The 22505-nt window shown below is 38.5% G+C and overlaps 1 protein-coding gene across 1 annotated transcript in view; it reads right to left on the bottom strand.

Annotated features, from left to right (window-relative positions):
- Metap1 (methionyl aminopeptidase 1) overlaps nucleotides 1-22505 on the bottom strand; it is a 36322-nt gene that overhangs the window by 5653 nt on the left and 8164 nt on the right. The window contains exons 3-9 of the mRNA XM_021655791.2: nucleotides 20925-21037; nucleotides 18774-18834; nucleotides 14528-14619; nucleotides 13433-13516; nucleotides 10188-10326; nucleotides 4859-4990; nucleotides 1964-2107 (exon numbers count right to left, since the gene is read on the bottom strand). Of these exons, the coding sequence (XP_021511466.1) occupies nucleotides 1964-2107; nucleotides 4859-4990; nucleotides 10188-10326; nucleotides 13433-13516; nucleotides 14528-14619; nucleotides 18774-18834; nucleotides 20925-21037 (765 nt within the window). The remainder of the gene's footprint in view (nucleotides 1-1963; nucleotides 2108-4858; nucleotides 4991-10187; nucleotides 10327-13432; nucleotides 13517-14527; nucleotides 14620-18773; nucleotides 18835-20924; nucleotides 21038-22505) is intronic.

Genomic DNA, 22505 nt, shown 5'->3' with positions numbered 1-22505 from the left:
CTTAACATACACAAGTGAAGTTGCTAGCTGTTTTCCAATGTTTGTGTCTTCTTTCCTTCTCATCCTTTTCCTAACATCACAATGATGTGGTCTACAGGTGAGTGCTGACTGATACCCTGTGTGTTGTCCATACAAAGCACCACTCCAGCTTCCCCACTACACTCATTTTATTTCTTCTTCAGAGGCATGAACCTAGAAAACAGCTGGCCCATGAGCTGCTTTCACTATGCGACAACCTAGACACCACAGCCAATACAGTCTTCCCACCAGCTTCACGGCATTCATTTGTGCACATGTCTGTGTATTGTTTCCTTTTTTACTTTATGACAGTTCCACACTTCTAAACGATGCACTGTGGTCTCACTCTTCCCCACTACCCCCTCTACTCTTGTTTCTCTTTTCCTTTCTTCCTTAGATGCCATGTGAGCAGTCAAAGTTGCTGTGTGTTCATGATTTCAACTGCTGAGTCATACCTAGGTAACAGCACCCTCCCAAAATATTCCTAAAAATTCCTCTACGTGCAAGAAGAACCCCATATTTTATTCCTCAGATTGCCTGTTCCTGACACCTCAAAACAACCTTTGGCCAAGCTTAGCTTAGGTCTCAGCTCAGAACTATTCGGAACCCCCGCTACCTGCAAGTGCTTTCTCATCTCTTCCACCACACCAAAACCTCAGCCATGCTTTAGGTAATCCCCAGGACACAGTCATCAACTGTTTCATTTCTCACTGTAAGAAGCATTAAATATGGGAGAAGAGACTGACTCCAGAGTCAGAGAGAACCAGTGTCCAAAGGTCAGCCACGGCATTTGTTCACTTGATGGCATTGACTGTGAGCAAATGAACTGTCCATGTGAGCACACAACCTGCTTTTCAAAGTTTGGCTGAAAGAGGCAGAAGATGCAGCTCAGAGGCTGTGCCTGCCTAGCAGGCACAGATCCTGGGTTCAGTTCAACACTGGGCCAATAATAAACAGAGCAAGGAAATGATTTAGTTTTGATGATCAAATGAGATAGTGGGTATCACCACCACTGTCATTCCAAACGTCAGGTGAGTTTTTGTCAAATGTCAGGCGCATTCCTTGCTTCCCAGTATCAACGAAGTGAACGACTCGTGGAGGTTATCATTCCCTACTACCATACAATGAGAAACTAATACAAAGATATGAGTGCTTTCAAAAAAAGATCGCAAGAATGCATTTAAGTGCATACACTCATGTACACTAAATTCCTTTCCTTGCTCACTTTGATGGACAGCTCTCATTCCTAACACGAAATAACAAGACACATCTCACAAATGGCTAATCTTCCAGAGACAAGATCTCTAAGACTTTGTTTTTCTTGCACACCACTCTCAACTTAAAATTAAGTACCTTATTCTCCTTTATTAAACCAATAAAAAATACATGAAGAACTCCCAGCAAACCAAGTAAGATGCACTGATTTTACCTAAGGAATTAGAAGGGTGAGAGCAAGACTTATTATAGGAAGACTACTTACTGATTGCCAAAATCTATTTAGGTTTCTCCCAAAGAACGCAATTAGATTACAGTTCCTATTTCCCTTGCAGTTAGATATAATTGACTGAATTTCTGCAAATGGAAGCTAATACAGATGATTTACGCCAGTCCCAGGCTGGCTGACTACAATTCCCAAGCAGATCCTTCCAAGCATCTCTGCTCCTGACACACTACATGCTGAACAGAACACAATACCAGAGTGACCTGAAAGGATTAGTTAAATACAACAGAGCCTGGACCACCTCTTCCTGGCCACACATCTACTGTCACTGTCATGTGAGGAAGGCATAAGCTTGACATTATGTTTGAACAGGTGAAATTGGGAGGCAAAGGAGTGTGTTCAAAGCTTATACATTACTTCAGTCAAGAGAAAGCAGGAGGACCTGACTTATACTTGAGCATTTGTTCATAAACAGAAAAAACCAAGTATCTGAACAGTACTCACTGGCATAGTGTGGTACATTGGGAGCTGTATGGAAAAGTTTGTGGATTCCATGCCCACAATAGCTTCGAACAACTGAGAATCCATTTGCTTGGGCGTGTTTCTGAATGATGTTTCCCAGTTCTCGGTATCGAACACCAGGCTTCACTGAAAGGAAGAGAAAAGACCTGTGAGGAAAAGCAGCATTTAACTAAGCAGTTAGATTTAATTAAGCAGTTGGATTCCTTGTGGGAAGGAGGACCTTGGTAAACACTATGCCTTCATGCCTGACTCTACATATGAGGAAATGAAGGCCCAGGGAAATCCAGATGCCCAGTAAATGCCAAAGCTAATTCAAAAACAGGAACACCTCCTATAATAAAAAAAAAGAGGAGAACACCAAAGGGTCAAAAAAAGCACCTTTTGTTTTTTCTAAGAACACTAAACAATACAATAGAAAATATGTTTTTTAATCTCTTTCACTAAGGATATATTAGTCAGGGTCCTCTAGAGGAACAGAACTTACAGAATGGAGAAAGCACACACACTCACACACACTCACACACACGCGCACACACACGCACACACACGCACACACACGCGCGCGCACACACGCGCACACACGCAAACACACATAGGGGGACTTATTAGAAGAGCTATCAACAATGACTGTCTAATAACAAAAGGTCCAGGAGTCCAGTAGTTGTTTAGTCCATTAGGCTGGGTGTCTCCGCTGATCTGTAGTATATGCTGGAGTCCCCACAGAGGTAGGCTCTAACACCAGTGAAGAATGAACTTACTAGCTAGGCGAGAGCAAGCAGGCAAAGGCAGAGAGAACTTCCTTCTTCCATGCCCTATACTTTCTTCTTCAGCTTCCTAAACTACCATATCCTAAGGTTTCAGTAAAACCTCCCTAGAGAATATAAATCTTCCCCAAATAATCAAAGGTCTGAGTAACTAGCTAAAGGAATATTTTAATCAAAAATTCTGAATTTTTAGCAACTACACAGTAACTTTTCCAGTAATTTTTTTTCAATCTCACCCAGGACTTCAGTCTTCGAGAGGTGGTGGATACACAACAAAATTTCATGCCACAATGCATAGTACATAATGAAACAAATCCTCATGCAACAATAAAGGCAGAGGAAGCAATGGGGATTCTTCCCCAAATATCCAACTGGAGACAACCTTGACCCATGGATCATATCTGGAGACGTTTTGGTTACATAAGGGAAGAGTGTTGGTAACTCACCAGAGATAAAGTTAAACATCTTAAAATGAAGTTAAAATATTAACAAACTCACAATAACAAGATACACCCTAGATTTCTACTCTGGAAAGTAACTTCAGCTTCTGGTCAGTGCCTGCCACGTTCTAGCCATGTTTCTGTACAGCACTCAATATTTCTGGTTATGTCAGTCATGATAGATGCAGAGGACAGAAACACTGAACAAATTATTTGGTTAAAAACCTTAAAAATAATTGAAAACTGAGGCTCTCAAAAATGAAAATATGAAAGTTCTTGTGATATCACCTAAAACTCTGAAATTTTTAAATCGATAGTAAGTAAACTTGGGTGGAGAACTTCCCCACACTAATATTTATCGTTTTCATTTTAACCCAAGGAGTCTTTATATGAAACAGTAAAAGCTTCATTTCTTAAATCTCAAACAGTACACTGCAAACAGTCAAAGCAGATCAATGTTATTAGAATTAACCATACATTCATTGGAGGATTCTACTCTAACATGGCCAATGACATGTCAGAGTTTTGGTGGGAATAGTGTGTGGTGAGAAAGATCATACACTGAATATGAAAATTCAAAGGCTATAGAACTTTCTGGAAAATTGCGCCCAGACTAGCCTTTTATCAGTAGTCTCAAACCACAAGCACTTACTGTTCTGCCATCCCAAAACAACAACAAAAAAGGCCTGGTCAAGTCATCTGTAAGAACCAAGACAGCCTGAGAAAGATTAGAGAAATGTACTTATTATATGCAATGCTGTAGAAGCAGGAAACCACCAACGTTCAGGTCAACATTATAAAATCCTAACACCTATAAACTAAAACAACGAAGTAAGAAAAAGAATAGCAATAATGAGCCAGGGCCGGTAAGGCAGCTGAATGGGGAAGTACTGGCTAACATGCACAAGGCCCTGGGCCTCCTCTCCTGTGGAGAGAAGCACTTGCTGTCGCACCCCATGACCTCAGTCCCATCCCCAGAACCCACATGACAGGAGGGAACCAACTCCCAAAAGTTGTCCTCACTAGCACAGTGCCTATGTGCACACATACATATTGTAATTTTAAAAAGTATTTTAAAGGAGGTACATCTATATATGCAGGTATATAGACTAATTTAGAAGGATCTTTAAGATATTAGTTGAAGTAATAGCGAATTAAGAGATACCAAGGGCTGGAAAGATGGCTCAGTGGTTAAGAGCAATGTTTGCTGTTCTAGAAGTCCCAGGTTCAATCCCCAGCATCCACATGACAATTCACAACTGTCTCCAGTTCTAGGGAATCCAACACCCACACAGAGATATACATGCAAATAAAACACCAATTCACATAAATAAAAAATTTTTAAGAGAGATGAACATTCTACAATTCTAACCTAACTAAGCACATACACTACCTATATACAGCTTCAAGTACAGCAGAAAGAGAATTAAAAAAAAAAAAAGACCCTAAAAGTACCAAGGATACTGAAGTAAAGAGCTATGAAAAGCAAAGAGGGACACAAACATCAAGGAGGCTCCATCTCCATTCACCCAAACCCAATCCTTGCTTTTCCTATGAGAACACAATGCAACTGAAAAGAATCAAAAAGAAAAATAAAATAACAGTGCATTGAACAGTGGTGGCATGTGGTGCGCTGCAGTGCGCTGCCAGGGGGTGCCACAGCTGAGGCTGACCTGCATCAATTGCTTGCATCAGGCATTCATACGTAGTCTGAACAAGTTTCCGCGCTCCTTCATCCACATCACCAACAAAAAAGGTCTCGTTTAGATCCCCATGATAACCATTTCGATAAAGAGTGATATCCACTGGAAGGAAAGAAAAAAGCAGATATAAAGCCGATGTTTGTTTATGTTTTAAAATCAAGCATAACGGCTTCATGCACTTGAATGAAAATGATACCATCTGCATCCTCAAGTTCCCAGTGAGTGTAGTGATGCCTAAGAGAAAACCCTCAGGGGAAATAACTCACTGTAGAGAACTAGAGTATGACTGTGCAGCAACAGACAGTTGTAGGCTTTTATGCTAGTAAAGAGATCCTTTGTGGCAGGAGAAACATTATACAGGAAACAACTGTGTAAGATAAATAACCAGGTTAATAATTCTGAACTGATGATGTCACTAAGTTCTGCCATTAAACAGAAAACATTTCCACTTATCTTTAGCTTGCTCTTCCTCTGCCTGGGACACAGAGCAAAGCTTACCTTGTTCTGGGTTATTTAAAAAATCTACTGGTCATTCATCCATCCTTACCCCAGGCTTGAAGTAGATTACTCTGTGTCACTACAAGAAATTATGTGTCTATCTAGAGAATATACTAAATGAATATCATTACATTATACACTTCAGGCGACCTGAACCACTGCAAAACAGACAATTCATTCCTGAAAAATGTCACATGCTGTATGAATAACAAAAAAACTAAGGTTTAGTCAGGTGTGGTACGGAGGATCTCTTTGAGTTCAAGGCTGGCAAGAACTATATAGTGAGACTCTGTTGCAGATAGATAGATAGATAGATAGATAGATAGAGATACCCTATATGAAAATCAGGACTGATTTCGAAACTTGTGAAATGTTTGTAAACAAGAGCCCTATATGAGTAAACAACAACTATAATAAAGACAACATTATATCTATTCTCTCCTACCTGTGCAGTTTCTAACATTTGGACTTTTGGTCCTTTGGATCATAAAAAGACTAAATTCATTAATAATAAAAATACCATGTGGGGACCTACAGAGATGGCTCAATGGGTAAAGTGCTCTCTGAGAAAGAATGAGGATGTGAGTAACTAACCCCAGCATCCATGTAAAATGAAGTCAGGCTGGCGCACATACCCAATCCCGGAGGAGCAAACTCGGAGGATGCTGGGGATGCACTGGCCAGCCAGTCTAGTTAAAACAGTGAGAGCCCTCAAAAAATACGGTGGAGAGTGAGAGAAAATCACCCAAAGTTAACCTCTGGTGTCCACATAAGTATGCACAGGTGAACACACATGCATTCAAGAACATACTCACATGCACATGAGCTTTACATTATAAATGTTTCAACATATAAGTGAATTATATATATATTATAACACACAAACATCTAGGGAAGACTATTATTTTTAAGTTTTTTGTTTGAGAACTTCACACATAATGTGTTTTGATCAAATCCACACCCTATTCCTTCCTGTCTTCCATTCCCAACTTCACGTGCTGGTATTGGGGGGAGGGGTCTGTTATTTTTTTATTATTAAATTGTAATAAATGATAATTACAATTTATTCATTCTGTATCCTGGCTGTGGTCCCCTCCCTCTTCTCCTCCCAATTCCACCCTCCCTCCCTCTTCCCCCCCTAGGCCCATACTCTAGTACACTGATAGAGGAGGTCCTCTTCCCCTTCTATCTTACCCTAGCCTATCAGGTCTCATCAGGACTGGCTGCATTGTCTTTCACTGTGGCCTGGCAAGGCTGTTCCCCACAGGGGAATGTGATCAAAGAGCCAGCCACTGAGTTCCTGTCAGAGACTGTCCCTGTTCCCCTTACTAGGAAACCCACTTAGACACTGAGCTGCCATGGGCTATATCTGTGCAGGGGGTCTACGTTATCTCCATGCATGGTCCTGGGTTGGAGTATCAGTCTCAGGAAAGACCACTGGGCCCAAATTTTTTGGTTCTGTTGCTCTCCTTATGGAGTTCCTGTTTCCTCCAGGTCTTCCGATCTCCCCCTTCTTTCATAAGATTCCCTGCACTCTTCCCCAAGTCTGGTTATACGTCTCAGCATCCTCTTCGATACCACAATCAGTAGTCTTTCAGGAGCCGTCTGTGGCAAGCTCCTGTCCTGTTCCCTCTCTTTTCCTGCTTCCGATGCTTGTTGTGTTTGCCCTTCTAAGCAAGGATTCAGCATCTTACTCAGAATCCTCCTTCTTGCTTAGCTTCTTTAGAAGTATAGATTTCAGTATTTTTATCCTATACTATATGGCTAATATTCACTTCTGAGTGAGTATATACTATGTGTGTCTTTCTGCTTCTGGGTTACCTCGCTTTTCTAGTTCCCACCATTTGCCTGCAAATTTCATGATTTGTTTTCAGTAGCCGAGTAGTATTCCATTGTGTAAATGTTGCACAATTTCTGTATCCATTCCTCCGCTGAGGGACATCTAGGTTGTTTCCAGATTCTGGTTATTATGAACAGAGCTGCTATGAACATGGTTGAGCAAATGTCCTTATTATATACTTGAGCATCTTTTGGATATATGCCTAGGAGTGCTATAGCTGGATCTTGAGGAAGCACTATTCCTAATTGTCTGAGAAAACGCCAGATTGATTTCCAAAGTGGTTGTACAAGTTTACATTCCTACCAGCAATGGAGGAGGGCTCCCCTTTCTCCACATCCTCTCCAGTATGTTGTCTCTTGAGTTTTTGATCTTAGCCATTCTGATGGGTGTAAGGTGAAATCTCAGGGTTTCAATTTGCATCTCCCTGATGACAAAGTATGTTGAGCATTTCTTTAAGTGTTTCTCTGCCATTCTACATTCCTCTATTGAGAATTCTCTGTTTAGCTCTGTTTCCCATTTTTTAATTAGATTACTTGATTTGTTGCTGTTTAACTTCTTGAGTTCTTTATATATTCTGGATATTAGCCCTCTGTTAGATATAGGGTTGGTGACAAACCTTTCCCAATCTGTAGGGTGTCGTTTTGTTCTGATGACAGTGTCCTTTGCTTTACAGCAGCGTTTCAGTTTCACGAGGTCCCATTTATTGATTGTTGCTCTTTGAGCCTGTGCTGTTGGTGACCAGGAAGTTATCTCCTGTGCCAATGAGTTCAAGGCTCTTCCCCACTTTTTTTCCAAACAGTTTTAGTGTACCTGGTTTTATGTTGAGGTCTTTGATCCACTTTGGTTTTGTGCAGGGTGGTAAATATGGGATGTGCTAGTTTTAAACACATTCTTAGTGCTCCTGTATATGCATGGACGTAGGACTATCTCAAGGACCACATCCCTGACTCTCCCACCCTCAGAAGTCAGGAACCACTGTTGCTCCTCAGCTAAGAGTGGAACTTCATGAGCTCGACCCCCTCCCCCATGGTGTAATTTTGGATGGCTTGACCTTAAAAATGTCCTGTGTATATGGTCACAGGTGCTATGAATTCATGTCCCTGTCATGTCCATCAAAAGCTGTTTCACTGCAAAACACAACTTCTGTCTCTGAGGATCTTTTTGTCCCCTCTTCTGAAATAATCACTGAGCCTTGGCATGGGGTGGGGTGATGGGGATGAGGGTGTGATATAGAGAGCCATTTACAGCTAAGCACTCCAGTCTCATATATATCTCTGTATGTTGGCTAGTTATGAGTCTCTGTATTAATAAAATCTACTACAAAAAGAGGTTTCTCTGATGGGAGTTGACAGCAGTACTAATCTATGGGCATAAAGATAAGAATCGAGGGTATGGTTTATTACTGTATCCATTTAGGAGAATGATAGTTATTTCAGGTTCTCTCCTGCAACCTATGACTTGGCCAGCCATGGCTTTTTGGCCCAGTAACAGTATCGGGCATGAGTTTCTTAAAATCAAATCAGAAAGTGGTTGGTTACCACCTTAACATTCATGTTATTAATGTACCAGAACACATTGCTTGCCAAGCCAGTTGTTGGTGTAGCTCACATGGTTCAGAGCTGGGTAAGACTTGATTACTTTTCTCTAGAGGAGCTTCCTTCACTGGTACTTTCCATCCCAAAGGGAAATGTTATTGTAGCTCCTCACACATGCAGTGTTTCCAAAACAGAAGAGTACAGGAATCCAAGCCACTCCATTTTAAAAAGTCAATTCTGTGAGTTTTTCCCTTTTCTTAAGGTCTTTATTAATTACAATTGTTTCCCTAAAATCTCTTCTGAAAACCTATCATGATCTCTTCATACCTTCAGTAAATGTTGGTAAAAGAAAAAAGTATATAATGGGCTCAGTATTACTTCTACATCAACATTGTGTACTTACCAATCACATGTAAAATAGGCTGTGAAGATAAACAGGTTGTCTAGAACACAAACTAGATATATGCTGAATGCAACACACTTAAAATCATTAAAAATGGGTTGGTTTCCTGCCAGGCTGGGTTCCTGCCAGCCTGGTCTATAGAGAGTTCCAGGACAGCCAAACCCAGTCTCAACCCCCCAAAATAAGGATTTCTTGCCAAGTGTGGTTACACACCCCTTTAATCCCAGCACTGGGAGATAGAGACAGTCAGATTTCTGTGTGTTTGAGACCAACCTGGTCTACAGAGTGAGTTTCAAAATAGACAGTATTCTGTAAAGAGACTCTATCTCAGATAGATAGATAGATAGATAGATAGATAGATAGATAGATGGATGGATGGATGGATGGATGGATGGATGGATGGATGAAAGAAAAGAGAGAAAGGGAAGAAAGGCAGGCAGGCAGAAAGAGTTCCTTCAATTTTGAGTGACAGAATTTTAAACAGGAAAAAATCAAGTCAAGAAAACAGAAACCTGTAGGTAGTCTTTGTAGGTTCTTTTTCCCATCCTTTACCCTCTCCGTTTCACCCCCATCACTAGATAGGAGAGAAAGAAGGATAGAGGGAAGGGGGTAGAGATACCTGAATCAAATGTCTTTCTTGTTTCTTCTATGCGGAGCAGACCTCAAATCACAATCAACTCCCTGAACAACTAACAACTAGCAACACTGCCTCTTGGGACCCTACCATTAATATAGCCCCTGAAAAGTTCCCAGAATAAAATGTCACAAAATCCCACAAACAGCTTCAGCAGCTGACAAAACCATGTCTCTGCTGGAGCATGAGACAAATCATAGTCAGCTGCTGCAGAAAGTTCAAAGCAGTCCCATATCCCCATACCTGAGATTAGAATGAAGAAATATTTTTAACATTTCTGTGATCTTTAAAGAAACCAAAATCCAAAATTCTCACTATAGAAACCTCTCAACGGACTCCAGAAACTTGTTTCTTTGCTCATAATGACAAATGTTACTCAAATTTCTTACCATTAACAATATCACCTTCTTGCAAAGGCCGTCTGTCTGGAATCCCATGGCAGATGACTTCATTCACTGAGGTACAACAAGACTTCGGGAAATTATAGTAATTCAGAGGAGAAGGATAGCAATTTCTTGCAATGCATGCCTATAGTAAATGAAAGTACAGAGAAAATAACTTGGAATGTAAAAGAAAAATCTGTATATAATGAATCAGATCACAAAATCTGAAGGATTTCATCATAGATGCTATTATGAAGAATATCATATTTTACTTGAAAATAGTGGTGTATGTATGTGTGTGCATGTGTATGAATTGTACACGTAAACACACACAGAGAAATACCATGCTGTCGCCACCCAGAATTTCTTAGAACTTACAGCTCTAGAAACTGGGACTACAGGCATATGACAACACACGACTGGCTGGCAGATATTATCCTGTTCATTATCCAGCAGGATAACGTATGCCAATTAAATACACTGTATGCAAAGCAGTTTACTTATGTTCATGTAAAACGGAATCAAATTCACACACTACAAATATATGCTAGAGTCATGTGAAGAGTCTATTCTGACTTTACTACCTATGAAACATTTTCAGTAAAAATAGCACAAATTAATAGGTACTTTTAATAATACTGCCTTATATTAAGGCCAGCTGCAACTCTAAACAGAAAATGAGTACATGTATAATTAAGAAATGGTAAAGTGCTTTCTGCAATATTTGAATCATTACATTCCGTGGACTTAGGAAACAGCTCTGTTTGAATCTTTATATAGCGGCCATCAGTGTACTGTAAGTTCTGTGTCCTTGCTACAGCATGGTTTTCAGTTCAGCAAATAATAGCTGCCAAAACACTATTTGTGAAATAATCCATACTTTTACTAGCAATTCCACTATTTCTAGAATCTTTAAGTAATCTGACATTCCCTCAGGTAGAACATCCTCTCACAGCAAATAACTGCATCCCTCCAGCTCTTCCCTGACATGGCTGTACTTCTCTATAGTACCATCCTTAGGATTCAGACCTGGGGCAAGCAACTGAGGTGCCTAATTAACCAACTTGGACCTGGAGTTCTCCCAGCATCCCTCAGTCCCTACCTGAACTTCCCAGCCTATGGCTGGGCTTCCTCTCCCCCACAGGCTTTTCACTATATAATCCAGGCATTTTGGTTCTTCCCCCCACCTCTGCATTTCTTCTCCCCACTCCCTGCCCCCATTTCTATCTGTCTCCCTCTGAAGGCAACTTCACTGACCCACTCCTGTGAGGTTGGTGAACTGCCCCCAATAACCCTGCTGCATACTTTAATTTGGCTTAAACTGGTTCATTTCATTGGCAGAGAATATGTATCAATCATATCAGTTTTCATCCTCTGTAAGTTATGTGACCTTGGACAATTATAGTAGCACCTACTTCCAGAGGATGCTGCCAACATCAAACTACTAAATATGAAGGTACTTTAAAGAGTACCTGACCTACAGGAAATACTCAAAATGCCTACCCATGATCTACGATTATACAATATTCAAAATCAAAAATCATCTAAGTCTACATAAAAAAAAAAAAAAACCACAAGAGGGAGACAGAGGCACTTGCCACCAGTCTGACAACCTGAGTTTCATCCTCTGGACCCATGACAGGAGAGAACTGAGTTGTTTTTTAGACCCCCACTCACCCTAGACACACATACACCCAACTCCCACCACAACCAAACAATAAATGAAATAGATTTGAAACAGTCAAAAAAAATCTAACAATGCTTTTAATTTTTCAGCACTTTTATAAGCGCTAGACATATAGTCACTCCTTCAGGAAGGCTGTCCCCATTCATAATACCATCGTCGCTGTGCTGTATGGGAGTGTCAGTTTCATCATTCCCGCATACAAAATGGATGGGCAGAGAGAGGTCTTCAAAACCTACTGTCCTTGTGTTTAAATTACTTAAGCCTCTTCCATGAACTTAGACATATGGTGCATGCACTAGTCTACATCTTAAAGACTCTAACAAGCAATCTTTATTTTAAAACAAAAAGATATCTCCAAGTCATATATACTAAAAATATTTATCTAATCTGTTTATTGCCTTGTTAGTGGGGATTTTTTTTGTTTTTTGTTTGTTTCAACGATATCCCTGGTGGTTTGAATTACGCCCCACAGGCTCATATATTTGAATGCTTAGTCACCAGAGTGGAATTCTGGTGGATCAGGAGATGTGGCCTTGTTAGAGTAAGTCTGTCACCGGAGGTGGGCTCTCTTTTTCCCTCCCATCCCCTACATACCTTCCTACCTCTCCCTCTCCCTTCTCTCCCTTCCACTTTCACCTGCCTGTATGCTGCCATGCTTCCCACCATGATGATAATGGACTAACCCTCTGCAACTTTAAGCAAGGTCAGATTAAATGCTTTCTTTGTAAGAGCTGCTGTGGTCATGATGTCTCTTTACAGCAAAACACTGAATAAGACAGGATCCTCCTATCTAATCTGTTTATTGCCTTTTTTCTGTACATACAAAAGGAAAATTTCTAGTCTAGCTTCTGCAGCTTATTCTGTATTTCAGAATACATAGCACAGTAGTATGATTTTTCGGAAACACTAGTTAATCAATTTTCTAAAAGCTCAACCTACAGGCTGAGGTTTCAGAATAAGCTGTCTCAAGTGCCCTGGAGGAATCTCAGCATCACAGATCCAGTCACAGTAGGATCCAGTACCACTCAAATCCTTTGTACAGTGTAGTGTAGTGTTTGCATATATGTTACACACTTCTCCCAAATACTTTAAGCCATCACTGTATTACTTACTATTACACTGTAATATTCCCTATTTCGATAACAGTAGCAAATAATAAAAGAACACAAGCATATCTGTACAAACCTAAGTTATTTTTTCCCTTTTTTTTTTTTTTTTTGGTTTTTGGAGACAGGGTTTTCCCTGTGTAGCCTTAAATGCCCTGGATTCACTTTGTAGATCAGGCTGGCCTCTGAACTCACAGAGATCTGCCTCTCTAACACTAAGATTAAAAAGGTACACTACCACGGCCAGTTTCCCAAAGATTTTCAACTGCAGTTGGTCAAATGCCTGACTGCCCACTATAATACTTACCACTGTCATAGCTATGAAATGCTTCTCATACATAAAACAATACAGAAATAACCTTTCAAACTAGCTTAATAAAGTTATTTTGGACATTATAAAGATGAAGTTAAAAAATTAATCATTTGAAGCTTCTGAAATAAGAAAGTGAAGTTCTTACTAAGTGTACAGCGTGATCAATTTCTTCAGTAGTTACGCCTGCCTTAATCATCCCAGCAGCAATGTCCAAAACTTCTCTCGCAAGCTGAAAAGAAAACTACGTACATTCAAGAAGAAGTAAAGTACAACCTAAACCCTGAACTTTCTTTGATTTTGTAAAAATCAAATGAAATCATTTGATACCATTTTGTATGCAATATTAAAGTTAGAAATATGTAATATAAAAATACATAAAAATAAATTTATTTAAAAGATAAACAGGCTTCTTGTAAGTAAACTTAATGAAGAAGTATACCTAAATTAACAATCAACATATGAAAGTCTAATCTGACATTTCTAACCTGGGGGAGCATGAAAGGAAACACAAAAAAAAGATTAATGAATTTCCTCAAAAAAAAAAAAAAATCATATCAAGTGAAAGAAATACAAAATTCTCCAGACAGAAGAGTTAGCATCAAATCACTTTTCAAATGCTGCACAAAAGTTTTAATAAATATCTAAGGCATTTTTTTTCCTTTACAAAATGTAAGTATGTGATTTTATCTAATCAATCCCATCCACCCCTCCATGCTACAAGGTGTCTCAAAGGACTTTAGCCTAACTCTGTGTGAGCCTTGTACTTTGTCCTATGCAAACATAAAATGATAAAGTATCTTAAAAACTTCAGTTTTAAATATAATGCTACAAAACACAGCCAAGGCCAGAGAGAAAGAGAGACCCTTAAAAAAAAAAAAAAAACAAACAAAACCATACATGCACACACACACAAATAAACTAATAATAATAATTCTGAAGTTCTTGAGGGCAGAGTAAAGTCATACTCATCTCTCAATCTTTGCAATTCAGTAAATATTTATGCAAATAAACAAACAATACAAAGTTGATCAAAGAAAATCACAACTACAGATGACTCAACTCGTTTGGTTTTATTCTAAAATAGAACAGATTTAAATAAATGGATTAGTTAAATATAAAAATATTTTCGAAGTCAGTGAAGAAATGGGATGGCTTGGAACAGTCAACAATGTAACATCTCATAGACCACAAATCACAGGCTTCCTGTCTGGGCTCTTAACCAGGGAAAAGTAGCGCTTACCCTACATACAAGCCGCATTCCCTCTATGTCTTCAGATGAGAGTAATTTAATCTGAGAAGTACCTTTAAGAGCCTGTTCAGATTCAGACATTCCTGGAATGGAAAAGAAGTGAGTAAAACCACAACAAACAGAAGGACAGAACTCAGCACATTGTACCCTGATGTTGGGGTAACAGCTGATTCTCCTTATGTACAATAATATTTCACATTTTAAGACCGTCAAAGTTAGTTTATTTTTTAATATTTTCAACACAAAAAGGAAATAAAAGACATTGTAAAGAAAAATTTTCTAAAACTTCTAATTATACTAATTATTATTAGTATAATTTCAAAATTATACTAATAAATTCACTAAATGATACATTTTAACAAGTACAGCACAAAGCACATACTGTTTTTATGACCATGCATGAAGCATTTACATACCAACAACTAATCAACAATTATACTGCTTTTTAAAACCAGAGCCTAACTCAATGTCACTCAAACCTCAGTTTATAATCTTAGGGTTTTTTTTGGCTTTTTTTTCCTTTTAGTTCCATGTGCACACGTAATCTGCATGCATGTCTTGTGGCCTTGGAGGCCACAAGAGGGCATCTGGTCACCTAAAAGTGAAGTTACAGGAGATTGTGAGCTATCAAGACGGTGCAATGAATCGAACCCAGGTCCTCTGGAAGAGCAGCAGTGCTCTCAACTGCTGAGCCATCTCTCCATCCTAATTTACTGACTTTTAGTAGGCTATAATTAACTTTTGAAAAGGGAAAAGAAGGTGTCAGATTCTATATTATACAACCCAGGTAAATATTGCTGCAAAATATCTGATTATTATTTTTATACACACAGGTCATGTCAAAAAACAAAACAAAAAAAAAAAAAAAAAGAAAAAAAAAAAAAAACAGAACATTTCTCATTCAGGGTCATAATTAAAAGTCTGGGAAATTCTCTCCAAAGAATCTTCAATACTGAATTAGTCTAATTCAAGTTTTACATATACATAAAAGAAACAGTCTATATAGCAATTATTTCAAAATCTTGGGAGGAAAAATCTAACCAATTATCAATCTATCCTGTTTGCATTCTCTAAAATGGAAAGTGCCCAAACAAACTTTTCTGCAATTCTTTTATGTGTGTGTCATATGAATGTGCTGGTATGTGGAGGCCAGACAGAGTACCAGATCCCCTGGAGCAGGAGTTAATAGCAAGTGGGACCTCTCAAAGGGCTGGAAGTGCTGTTAACCACTGAGGTTAACAGCTCCCTAAATACTTACACAAATTTAGAAAAGATAAATTCACAAGATAAGGCAATTAATTCAATATTAGAAAATAAATGACTATCCAGAATGATAATCCTGATAACATGGGTAGCTACCGCCTTAAAATATAAATCCCAAGTCAGAATGAATATCACAGAATGATGATTATCTGGCACAATGCTGTTCTGGCAATACCAGCAGACATTAGGTAAACAAAACATAACTTAAAGGATAAAAGCTTCATCTGCAGATAATACATAATCCTAGAACAAAAGAATCATCTGGTGAATGGATGAAAGTAAGAATTTAGCAAGTCAACAATTAAGATGTCAAAATCAGTAACTTTACCATAATATAAACAACCTAAAAACTACCAAACAATAAAGTACCCAGAACAAATATAACCCTAAAACAGCTTCAAAAAGGAACTCTGAAAACTCTACTTTAGAAACAATATAAAACATACCCTATTTTTTAAATATTATCAAGAAATCAATTCTTCTAAAATTAATCTGTAAATTTAGTATTATCTCAATAAAGAATACCAACAAGATATTTCCGGGAATCAAGACAAGCTGATTATAAACTGAATACAGAAGAAACATGCAAAGATACTCAGGAAAATTCTAAAGGAAAACAAAGTTGACAGCAACAAGGCCTACAAATATGAAAACATTTCCAAAAGTGAAAGTCTGGCAATGGCATGTGATTAGTCAAACATGCTAATCAAACACCGGTCCAATATAATTCTCACATTATACTTAATGTGAGAATTAAATATAACAATACAAGACACATTTATCTTACTATACATACAAACACTGAAAGCATGTTATTACAGAATAACAAAACATTAGTGTTTACCTGAGGAAAAAAATCTTTGCAATATAGTTCAGAGTGTTAATGTACAAAGAACATTTTAGAAATTTAAGGAAAACAAACAAACAAACAACCTAATCACCTAATGGGGAAAGAGGATAAGAATATGAACAGACATTCAAAAGGAAAGAAAATACAACTTTTAATACATGAAAAGATGTTAAACCTTATAATTTAAAAATGCAAGCTAAAATAAAAGAATATGCAATTTCAGCCTTTCAGTTTTATAAAAAAAACATAAAAACTTTGCTAACAAACAATGATGGTAACAACTGAAGAGGAGCAAAATTCTGTTTTGTTTTATTTTGTTTTAATTTGAACCATTTCATGAAGTTGTGTGTCGTCCTCACACAAGAATCATGACAGTCCTCACTGTATCATCCCAATTTTAGTATGTATTCTGTCAGAGCAAGTACACTCGTGTTCTTAATGAGAGTAATAACTGAAAAACACTCTGAAGTTTCTAATATCTCAAAATAAAAATGTCTATATCCTTTGATTCAAACCATTATTTTAGGCAATTAACCTAAAAAAAAAGTCTTAAATGTTGCCAAAGATGAAACTACAAGAATCGAAATTACAATCAAATTCAGAGAAGCAAAGCCTTGCAAATAATCTAATCTGACCATTCATTAGTAGAGGCCTGGATGGTAATTATGATACAGCCACACAATGAAATTAAAACTATAGATCTGAAGAACTTACATGAACTCATATATGAAAAAAAAAAACAAAAGGTTGAAAAGGTGTATGTGGTGCGTTCGTTTTGTGTAAAAACGGGCTCTAGGTCTAATGTGTATTAATTAAGAAATGATTTTTTGTTTGTTTTGTTTTTTAAGACAGGGTTTCTCTGTGTAGCCTTGGCTGTCCTGGACTAGCTTTGTAGACCAGGCTAGCCTCGAACTCATAGAGCTCCACCTGCCTCTGCCTCTGCATTCCTGCAAGAAATGTTCTTAAAGCAGTTATCTCTAGGGAGTAGGGCTTCTTTTCAATGCAAAACATTCTATTTATTTAAAGTTATACCTATATTTCTTAAAATATAAGTTTTTACTATATTCAAGAGAAAATAATAAAATTATGAGTTTCCACATTATTGTATCATTTCTAGTATCTTTTCCTTAAATTTATCTACAATGAATTTAGTAAGTTTTAAAATTACATATAGAAAGAATAATACTATGGTTCTGTGAGTCTTAAAGAAAAAAGCAGCTAACTAAACTTATACTCAGCCACACATGCTGCACACAGTGGCACAGACATGTAACCCCACACTCAGGAGGCTAAGACAGGATGACTGTACATTTGACGCCAGCTTGGGCTAGGTAGTAAAATGTCTCAAGACCAAAAAATTTTAAACGTTTTAAATTTAAAAATAAACAAATAATCAAGTAAACTCGCTGATATTCAACCATTTCTCATTTCTGACATGCAAAACCAATCAACACCTAGTCCAGCCTAAATATTGTACAAGTCCAAAGGTCAGAGACTAAGTCCACTGACCTGTGTGGCAAATTACTCATCTTCTCTGCATGTCTCACTATTATTATCTATAAAATAGAGAAGACAACAGAACCTACCTCAGAAATGTTGAAAGTATTAAATGGAGTAACACGTGCAAAGAACTTAGCACAGTGCCTGACACATGGTTAAGCAAAAATAAATATCAGTTACTATTAAAGAATCATCACCATCATGCTCACATAACTATTATTATCACCACCATTGCTATTCTTTCTATTACTGCTACAGCCCAAAGTTTTTAGTGAAGCATTCACTCAGGCCTTCATGATATACTTTTGCCTTAATTTAGGTAAGAGCAAAAAAGAAAATTAAAAACCTTTCCCTCCCATCTGGCAGTTCATTTAACACAAAATACAGTATTTTTCTGAATGTCGTCTTTAATAGCCACATAAACATTGATTTCAGAACTGGATAGATTCCTAATGAGGGGGTAAAAATCTTTATCTTAAATGCTTTAATGTGGCTTTAGAAAAGAAACAGTGTTTACATTACATGTCCAGCACTGAAAACCCTACAAGAAAAGCATGCCTTGCTTTGCCGTGATGTCAAGCCCACAAACTGAAAACTGCAGAACGGAGCCAAAGCAGGACTTACCTAAGGGATGATCAGCATAGTCTGGCCTTTGAATATAACTGGGCACTGGCCTTGTTGGCATCTAAAAACAACAGCGAGATCAGTTCAATGCCTGTTAACTAGTAACAAAAATAAAACTGCAAAGAAAACTCAAAAATGGAGTTCAAGCCAAAGGTTTTAATAGTTTTTTAGTTGACATGTTAGTATCACAAGACTCTTATTTGACTCACTGAGATTAAGGTTACGTTCTAGTACCACATATATGCTTGAGAAAGAAGGAGAATGACTAAGCGTGTCCCCGCTTCAAGATTAGATACAAGTCTGGAGAAGCAGCTCAGTGTTTAAGAGTCTGCTCTTCAGATGACCTAAGCAACAGTCAGCATTCATCATGTGGCTTACAAAACCTGCAACTCCAGCTCCAGAGAGGGCTGACACCTCTGGTCTCTGCTGGCACATGCACTAATGTGCTCACACCCACACAGAGCTATAAACACACGATTTAAATCATAGAAGTGGTGAATCTTAAAAACAACAACAACAACAAAAAGACTAAAAACCAACAGGTACCCTGTTGCTTCAAACTGGCAAGCTGGTAACTGTAATAAAGTGGCAGCTCAGAGTAAAATCAAACATTCGTAGACATGATCACCGGGAGGGAGAAATACAGAACCTAAACTTTTTGTTGTTGTTTTTTTGTTTTGGGCATGTACCACCATGCCTGGCACACAGAAACTTTCTTATGTATCCCAATTTTATATTACAGACGTATTCATTTTATTAAAAGTACCAGTCAAGCCAGGCAGTGGTGGTGCACACCTTTAATCATAACACTCGGGAGGCAGAGGCAGGCAGATCTCTGTGAATTTAAGGGCAGTGTGGTCTACACACAATGAGTTCCAGGACAGCCAGAGTATGGTTCAAAATAACAACAAATCACTCCTGAGTCCTATGAAGAAACCAAGCTTGTACTAAAGTGGAAGCTTCATCTATTGGCTAGCTTTCATAGCTCTGGAAAGTGTTATACATGCTACCAACAGGGGAAAGTACCAACAGTCTTACCCAGCTATGAACCCTTCTAGCTACAGTAAGACCAGGGTGACTCCATGTACCCAGTTCAAAGGTTGCATGAATGCTTTGGGAGTAAAGAATCTATTTCTCATTGGATTTAAGGAACCCCACCAGTCAGAGGTTGTGGATGTTGCAGCAAGACAGCATTACTGTACATGAGAGGGCTTCTTCCCACAGAATCGACAGCAGCTGTGACTGTCTAAACAAGACTTGTACAAGATCAAAGCAGCCAAAATTCTAGTATGGATGGGGGAGGGGCTGGTGAAGTCCTATCCCCAGCAGAGGAACCTGCTGGAAATGAGTCACTTTTCTAAGGATGCAGCTCCTGAAAACTTGCCTGTGTTCTAGTGGGCGGCCATACACCCATACACATGCTAGCAGCATTAAGATGACTTGGTAATTTTTTTTTTAACATATTAGGTTGGGAAGGAAATGTAGTAAGAAAATAACAGAGGAGTTAGAGGGGAGAGTAAGCTGCATGTGAGTCTGATCAAAACACATTATATTCCTGCATGAAATTCTCAAAACAATTAGAAAAATCTTTTGAATCCTACAGGTGAAATGCCACGTGAAATCAGACTCAAGGACAGGAATGGTACTTAAGCCATCATAATTAGGCTACAATGCATCACATTAAAAAACTGTAGAAAAGCAGTAACATGCTCTCATGCCAGCCATAAGACTATTTATTCCATTCTTTTATAAAATTAATAAAGTTTTCATCTTTATATCTAAAGACTTCTCCCCACGGTGGTGCATGCCTGTAATCCCAGCACTCAGGGAGGCAGAGGCAGGCAGATCTCTGTGAGTTCGAGGCCAGCCTGGTCTACAAAGTGAGTCCAGAACAGCCAAAGATACACAGAGAAGAAACCCTATCTCAAAAAAAACAAAACAAAACAAAAAAATCTTTCCACTTCTTCCACAACTGCCAATTATCCCTATTAGCTCCCAAATAATATACCCTGAGAGCTAGAATGCACATTCCTTTCTGAAGGCAATCCTGTTGATGATTCACTACTCAAATACAAATTACAAGCATGGATTTCAGAGAACTGAAAATTGGTTTAAAGACAAGGCTACACTCTAATTACTTTACATACTCACCAGTGGATAATGAGGTCTGAGTTTACCGGTGTACCGATAACCTGCCCACGGGTCAGTGTTAACATCACCTTCTACAGTCCAGGAACATACTTCTCTTTTTGCCTTTTCGTCTTCTGAAAGAATAAGAGATAAACAGATGTGAAAGAGAGGAGAGGAAAGGATGCTTCAGTCATCAGCTACTGAAGAGCATACTTTACTTCTCACTTGGTTGAACAGGAAAGCCCAGGCACAAATATCCAGCAAGCATCCAATCTAAGCTGACAAGGCAGCTGCTTTCCTGCTCTGGTTACAAGCTTCCAACCCTCTCAGATCTCCGTGTCTAGGAAGAAGCATTCCCTAGACACACACTGTACACAGTCTCAAACAGAATGACACTCAATGATAAACACATGCTCTCTACAATAACACTTCATACAAAGGTAATTTTGAAGTGTCAAAATATGAGCAAAACCTTCCCACATGAAATCAGACTTAACAGCTGAATTCTATGCTCTTATTTAAAAGCAGTAATCTTAAATCAATCCTAAAGCAAACTTACATAAAAAAACAACTTCCTATTTAACCATTCAATGGCTTTTAAGTGAAGGTTTTCAATCAATACAAAACTATTTCTGAACCCAAGACAAAAATGGACTGCATTCATTGTCAATAAATTCAAGTACTATTGAAAATTCTTCAAAATGGCAAGCATGAATACTAGCATGAAGTAGTTTGTCTGAAGGAGGAACATCTAGGGATGTATCTCTTTAAATCTAGAACAATCAAGATACAAGCTTTTGCTGAGCACAGTGGTACAAATCTGCGCAGCAGTTTGAAGACCGATGCGGAGGATCATTAAGTTCAAGTCATACAGGGTGCTAGCTACATCACTAGATTCCAGAGCTGTCCAGATAGCTCAGTAAATAAAGGAGGGACTTGCCTCCCAAGCCTCAGTTTAATCCCTACCACCACCCCACACAGCAGAAGGCAAAACCCGTACCCCTCAAAGAGTCCCAACTTCCTTCCACATGTGCAGCGTGTGCTCATGCGCATGCATGCACAAATACACATAAAATAATAGATGCAATAAAAAAATGTACATTCTGTCTCAACACAGCTTTTGCTTAACAATACTCCTAGGGAAGCAACAAAGAAAGGAAAGGAGGTGAAGCCTTTCTTTTCTTTCGGATTTTTTTGGAGATTTATTTACTTATTTTATGTATGTGAGTGCTCTGACTGCAAACATACATGCATGCTATGCTAGAAGAGGGGATCAGATCCCGGTATTGATAGTTGTGAGCCACCATGTGGCTGCTGGGAATTGAACTCAGGATCCCTGGAAGAACAAACAGTGCTCTTAACCACTGAGCCAGCTCTCCGGCCTGGAAGTAAAGCCTTTCAAATCTAAAGCTCCCTGTTGATCTGCATCCCTGCCCTTCTACAAACGGTATTTGCAAAGGAGAATTGAAAGCAGACCTCAAACATAGACCTCACTCCAAACTTACATCCGAAAACTGAAGTAAGCTTACATTTCAGGGCCTGTTTAACCAATGCTAGACAAGCACTAGATTCCTAATAGTCATCAAACAACTGAGGCTGGTA

Source organism: Meriones unguiculatus, chromosome 10 (assembly GCF_030254825.1).
Source record: "Meriones unguiculatus strain TT.TT164.6M chromosome 10, Bangor_MerUng_6.1, whole genome shotgun sequence".
NCBI classification, from domain to species: domain Eukaryota; kingdom Metazoa; phylum Chordata; class Mammalia; order Rodentia; family Muridae; genus Meriones; species Meriones unguiculatus.
This window is presented reverse-complemented; position numbering and strand designations above follow the sequence as displayed.